The sequence below is a fragment of the Dasypus novemcinctus genome, chromosome 30, assembly GCF_030445035.2.
Source record: "Dasypus novemcinctus isolate mDasNov1 chromosome 30, mDasNov1.1.hap2, whole genome shotgun sequence".
Lineage (NCBI taxonomy): Eukaryota > Metazoa > Chordata > Mammalia > Cingulata > Dasypodidae > Dasypus > Dasypus novemcinctus.
Window position 1 is genome coordinate 42,814,744 of NC_080702.1, and position 7,142 is coordinate 42,821,885.

Genomic DNA, 7,142 nt, shown 5'->3' on the forward strand with positions numbered 1-7,142 from the left:
TTGCTACATGAATGCCAATACCAACCACTTCAGAACCAGAAATGAGAACCCACTAGACAGGACAGAAGGTAACCTTTGCCACACCATGACAGCAGAAAGTAGCCAGCCTGAGTCGATGTTCTGAATCCCTTAATCACTCCATTCTGCCCAGTATTCCCATTATTTAGGTCCTTAATCATATATAGATAATCAAAAAGTTAGGAATGTAGAGTTTCCCCCTTACAAGGTTTGCAATGATTAACAGGTCATAATGATGTGACTCCATTCCAACTGCTTAAGCAAATTGCCTACGTGCAGAGAACAACATATTTCCCCCCAAAGATGAGCCATAGCATTGTGGGAATGGAGCAGATGAGGACCTCCATCCCGTCCAGACCACCAGACCCTTACATTCCAAGACCCACCCCTTCCACACTACCAGACCCCTGCATTCCAAAATACCCTATCTCCTAGTCCCCTACCCCCAAGCTTTGCATGAGAAGAATTCACTTTTACAGCCCCCTTTTTTTTTTTTTTTTTGCTGCAGTAACAAAAAAAGAAATTCCTTTATTAGAGCCTATTTCTGCTGCCTTGAAGTAGCTCTCAGTTCACGGTTTTTTTTTTTTTTTGTTTTTTTTTTAATTGACTTTGTAATAATATTACATTAAATATATATATATATATGTGAGGTCCCATTCAACCCCACTCCCCCACCCCCCCTCTCCCCCCCAACAACACTCGTTCCCATCATCATGACGCATCCATTGGATTTGGTAAGTACATCTTTGGGCACCTCTTCACCTCATAGACAATGGTCCACATCATGGCCCATACTCTCCTCCATTCCATCCAGTGGGCCCTGTGAGGATTTACAATGTCCAGTGATTACCTCTGAGGCACCATCCAGGGCAGCTCCATGTCCCAAAGACGCCTCCACCTCTCATCTCTTCCTGCCTTTCTCCATACCCATCGTCCACCATGTCCACTTTTCCCAATCCAATGCCACCTCTTCTATGTGGACATTGGATTGGTTGTGTCCATTGCACCTCTATGTCAAGAGGAGGCTCAGATTCCACATGGATGCTGGATGCAATCCTCCCATTTTCAGTTGTAATCACTCTAGGCTCAATGGTGTGGTGATTGTCCTTCTTCAACTCCATCTTAGCTGGGTGTGGTAAGTCCAATAAATCAGATTGTAGGTGCTGGAGTCTGTTGAGGCTCAGGACCTGGCTATCACATTGTCAGTCCAGATATTCAAATTCCCTAAATATATCTTAAACCCCAACATTAACTGCACCTCCAGCACATTAGCATGAAAGTCTTATGAAGGGAGATCTCATCTGAGTCCAGATTCATCACACATAAACACCATTTCCAAAGAGAGGCCATCTGCCCTGGTAGTTAACCCCATCGGCCATGACCATAACTCTCATGGGTCTCTTTAGCCTTCAAAGGAACCAATACCTGGGGGTTGTATCTGCTTTATCTGTCTCTCTGACTCTGCTCAGTTGTGCATGAGGGCAATCCTTCTGCCAGCCTCCAGACTCTTTTTTAGAAACTCGTAGCCATATAAACTCATTTCTCCTTTCCATCTCCCCCTTACTTTAGGTCAAACAGCATTTTAAAGTCATGTTATTTTATGTAGACATGGATATTCTGCTGATCCGCATTGAACCTTCCGTATAAGGTCCTTTTCCAGTTGCATCATCAGTTGGTAGTTGATAGTGGTCCCTCGTTGCCAGGGAGGCTCATCCCCGGGTGTCATGTCCCACGCTGGAGGGAAGGCATTGCATTTACATGCTGAGTTTGGCTTCGAGACTTACAGCCCCTTATTAACCACAGTCTGTAATTAGACTCTAACCCCTTCCATACAGATTATTATTTTCTCACCTATTTTTGTACTGTATAAAGTCATATCCACCACCTTCCGTGGGTGGGCTGAAATCTACTCTTCAGACCCCCTCCATTGAGAGAGCTTCTCAATAAACTTCCTGCCGGCATCATATCAATCTCCATGTCCCAGTGAGCACTGCTTTTCTCTAAAAACCACTCTAGCATACATGGATAAAACCCACTTAGACATGTAGTGTGATTCAATTAATTTGCTCTTAGACTCGATTTTCAAGTATTTTGTAGAATATTTTTGCACCTGTATTCATTAGAGTTCTGTCTGTAATTTTCTTTTTTACATAATATCTTTATCTCTCTCTGATATTTGAGTGATGCTGGTCCCCTACCTCTTCCCAGAGAGTAAAATGTCCTCTCCTCTCTCAGTTGACTGCCCTCAGTCATATATTTCACTGTGGCTTTTCACATTGAGGGAGGGAGATGAGTGCAATTCCCATGCTGGGAACAAGTAAGTACCATTTTTCTTTTTTTGTCTTACCGTCTCTCTGTTCCCACTCCTTCCTGGGTAATGTTTATGACATTCTACAAGTCTGAAGATCCCCATTGAACCTCCTTGCTCAGTTTCTGCACTTTCCCTGCTGTTGTTGTGAGGGAAATGATCCCTGGTAACCTACTCTGTTGCCATTTTCCAGGAACCCCCTTAGAGTTGTTGCTCTTGCAAGATAGATAGGTAGATAGATAGATAGATAGATAGATAGATAGATAGATAGATAGATAGATAGACAGATAGACAGACAGATAGACAGATAGAAAAATAGATAACTCCAGTATAACCATTGGAGAGTTTAGGTATATATATTTTAAATCTTTATTGTAGTAACATAGAAACAACTCAGAATTTCATGTTTTCACCACTTTCAAGTATACTATTCATTAGTACTTATTACATTCACTATATTGTGTTGCCATCACAAAAACCCTTCACATAAATTTTTCAAACACTCAGAGACTCTGCACCTAATAAGAAATATCTCCCCATTTTCCTTATCCCTGACCCCTTGTAAAATATTATCAACTATCTGACTCTATAAATTTGCTTATTCTGTGTTTCATAGAAGCAAGTTCACAAAATATTCACTTATTTGTGTCTGATCACATACCCAATATGCCATCTTCATTTTTCACACATAATGGAGCATGTATAAGAATTTAATTCTTTTTACAGATTAGTAATATTCCATAGTATTTTTATATCCAACATTTTTAATTCATTCCTTGGTCACTGTATAATTGAATTGAGTGTACCTTTTTGGAAATAATGAAGAATAATAAATGACATGAGGAGAGACTGGCAACAAGAGCAAAGACCAAACCTAAGGAAGGAAAGCCCCAGCTATTAAAATAGAGAATTCCCAGAAATTGAAATGAAGCATATCAAGTCAGTGCAACATGTGGTTGACAAAATGGACAGGAGTACAACCCAAAGGATTTTCCATGGTTAACCACTGGAGAATTTTCTATTGGTGTCAATCTCTGTCTCTGGAGTACTTTTAGTTAAAACCCATTCTTCCCTCCATGTCCCTTCCCTTGGCACTTCCTGGACTCCTCTGGGTCATCAACAGTCTATCAGTGAAGTAAGAGTTTTCCTGTTCCATTCATTAATGAGTCAGACAAGAGGCCCCTGCACTTGAGGAGGTTATAGAGAATGAAGAGTGCTTATTTCATGGTAGCATAATAATCATGATCTGGAGACAAGGGCAGGGAGGAAATATTTATATTTGAAGAAGCCATGATGGTCTGGAGTAGACATTCTAAGGCTGCTTATAAAATGTATAGTATGACTTGCTCTCTTCTCCAAGAATTTAACAATGTTGTGGAGAACGAAATGGAAAATGTTATTGTTCAAAGCTTAGGTTTTCAATTGTAGCAATAAAACTTTATTGAATTGAAATGGATTTTGGGGTAGGTTGTTTGCAGAGATGGTCCCATTTTCCACCTTCTTCTGAATACATGTTTTCAATTTGACTGTGCGGTTCCCCAATCAAGAGGTGGAGTCTATTTATCCATCTTTGATTTTAGGCTGGACTTAAACTTTAATTTGTTTTGGCCAAGAGCTTATGGTGGAAATGACAGTTTGTCTCCAGAGGCCTCAGTGTTTCTGCTACTCTCACTCGACCTCCTTCTCACCTTTGTGAATAACTCCAGGTTAACCTGTCATAGGATAAAAGGATATGTGGAGAGCACTTGAGACCAGCCTATAGCCACAAAACCCTAAATATGAGAGAGAACCCAGCCAGAAATACCTGAACTGCTACAGGTGATACACAGCTGTTTCTACTGCAATGAATAATATTGTGGATATCCAAATATTTCCATTCCAGATTTAGCTGCAGTAATAAAGCATTGTCATAAACCATTTTCTTTTTAAAATATATTTTTTAAAAGATACTTAAATGACACAAAATGTAACACACAAAAAATAAAGGATTTCCATATGTCCCATCCCCCCATTACCCACCCTTCTCCACATGAACAATATCCTTCCTTAGTTTGGCATATTCATTGCAATTGATGAACATATTTGGAGAATACAACTAAGCATGGATTAGAGTTTACTTTGCAGCTTATACTCTCTCACACTCAGTTCTGTGTGTTATGGAAGGATAAATAATGGCCTGTATCTGTCATTGCAATGATATTCAGAACAATTCAAACTTCCAAAAATGCCCCAGTATTACACATCTTTTTCCCTCTCCCTGCTTTCTGCATATGCAGAGGCCACTGTCTCCACATCAATGACATAATTTCTTCCATTGATAGCAGCACAAGTCTATAGTAGAATACCTGTAAGTCCACTCTTGTCCATATTTTATTCCCCAATCCTGCCATTTTGTTATGCTGTGAGTACTTACTAATGCAATGTGAAAAGAACTGAAGGCATTGAGAATAATTGACTGGTTATTATCTAATATTCTCTCAGATTCTTGAATAAAGCATTCAGGATCACTCTGTTATTCAAGCATAAATCAGCTAAATATCTTAAAATGTGACTACCACTGAGGGTTCCTTGCAGGAAACCAGAAGATATTGAAGGGAAATTCATGATTTTTAGGAATAACACATGACCCTGAAGCAAAAGCATACAGGAAGATTTTAACATGATTTCCATTTCTTATATGAGATAAACTTTGTTCATGAGGTTTGAAGGGAGTTTTGAATATTTCTGTGATTTTAAAAATTAGAGGATAGAAAAACTACATGAATTTTTCATGGATTTTTCTGAAAAGTACATGAGCTGTTTAAAGTCTATGATGATTTTTTATTAATTTTTTATTTTTAAATTTGCTATAGATTACATAAATGTCACATAAGAAATATAAGGGACTCCCATATGCCTCAGCCCCTCCCATCTCCACACATCCACACATCAACAACATCCTTCACTAGAGTGGAACATTTATTACAATTGATGAACACATATTGAAGCATTGCTACTAATCATGGACTAGAGTTTACATTATAGTTTACACTGTGTCCTGCACAATTCTATATGTTATGACAAAATATATAATGGCCTGTATCTTGTCATTGCAATGTCATTCAGAATGATTCCAATATCCTCAAAATACCACCAAATTGCCCATATGTAGAAAAAGGGCAAATATTTTGTTTAGAGGATTGGAAAGTGTCCTATTTATTATCCATTGCCATAATATAGAGCTAAAATTCAGTCCTGCATCCAAATGTATAAGCATAATGGCATATATGCACCTAATTCAATGTATAGATGTAAATCGTCATAACAATTATTTTTATAGTAATATAGATGTGATTTCAAGTATTACTTCATCATAATTAAGGACAAACATGACTACAAAGTATGGTCTAGTACCATGAATTATTCAACCAATTGAAGCTTTAAGCCCTAGGCTTTGAGTCCAACAATCAAGGGTGCTACTTCCTCTCTAGGACCAATGATACTTTCCTGGCTTCCCTCCATAAGAATCTTTTCAGAGCTCCCTTTATATCTTTATTCCTGAGACTGTAGATGAAGGGGTTCAGCATGGGTGTGACCACAGTGTACATCACTGAGGCTGCTGCACTTGACTGTGTGTTATGGGAAGCAGCCGAACTAAGGTACACCCCTAAGCTTGTACAATAAAATAAGGAGACCACTGAGAGGTGAGATGCACAGGTGGAAAATGCTTTATATTTCCCCTGAACTGATGAGATTGCATATATGGAAGAAACAATCTTAGAGTATGAGTAAAGGATTCCCAGAAGGGGACCCCCAGCCAAGACCACAACTGTGAAATATGTCACTATGTCATTGACAGAGGTGTCAGAACAGGAAAGTTGGACCATATGATTAAGTTCACAGAAAAAGTGTGGGATTTCTCTGTGTGTACAAAAGGTCAGCCTTAACACCATTAAGCCTTGTAACAAGGAATGCAGGGCACTCATGATCAATGTCCCCAAAACCAGCAGGATACAGAGTTGGGGGTTCATGATGACCATGTAGTGCAAGGGATGACAGATGGCCACATAGCGGTCATAGGCCATCACGGCCAGTAGGAAGTCGTCTAATCCTACAAAGAGCATGAAAAAGTACATCTGTGTGAGGCAGCCTGCATAGGTTATGACTCTGCTTTCTGTCTGTATATTCACCAGCATCTTTGGGACAAGGGTGGATGTAGAACAGATGTCACAAAGTGAGAGGTTGGAGAGGAAGAAGTACATAGGTGTATGGAGGTGAGAATCTGAGATGATGGCCAGGATGATGAGGAGGTTCCCAGCACAGGTGACCAGATACATGGACAGGAAAACACCAAAGAGGAGGGGTTGAACTTCTGGATCCTCTGAAATTCCCAGGAGAAGAAATTCCAAAATGTGTGTATTATTTCCTAATTCCATGTTGGTGATGTCACTATGAAGAATTAGAAAAAAAATAGCATGACTAACTTTTCAAATATCAGTCATTAGTAAGTTATCTATCTTATTTAATTTACATTTTGCACTTAAGAAAGCATTTGTTTGTGAAGCTGTTCCCCTTTAGATGACCTCTAATGCCATCCTTGATCAGTAATTCAGTTTCCATCTACAGCATATTCCTCTAATAGTCATGTATTCTAAGATTTTTAAGAGAAATCTATTCATCCATTTGAGGGATTTATATTGTGTGTCAAATAGGTGCCAGACTCTGCCTAGGAAATAGGCATAAAATGGGAAACAAGAGTGTCTGCAATATAATCATAGAGAAAGAATATAAGCAATATATCATATGGAGACACAGCTAAAAAGAACAAACACCACTT

General features: G+C 39.1%; 1 protein-coding gene across 1 annotated transcript; it reads right to left on the minus strand.

Moving 5' to 3' along the window:
* Nucleotides 1-5,781: 5,781 nt before the first annotated feature.
* Nucleotides 5,782-6,741, minus strand: LOC101416983 (olfactory receptor 7A10-like). The gene has a single exon (XM_004460063.3). The coding sequence runs from the start codon at nt 6,739-6,741 to the stop codon at nt 5,782-5,784; it is 960 nt and encodes a 319-aa protein (XP_004460120.1).
* Between the last annotated feature and the right edge of the window lie 401 nt (nt 6,742-7,142).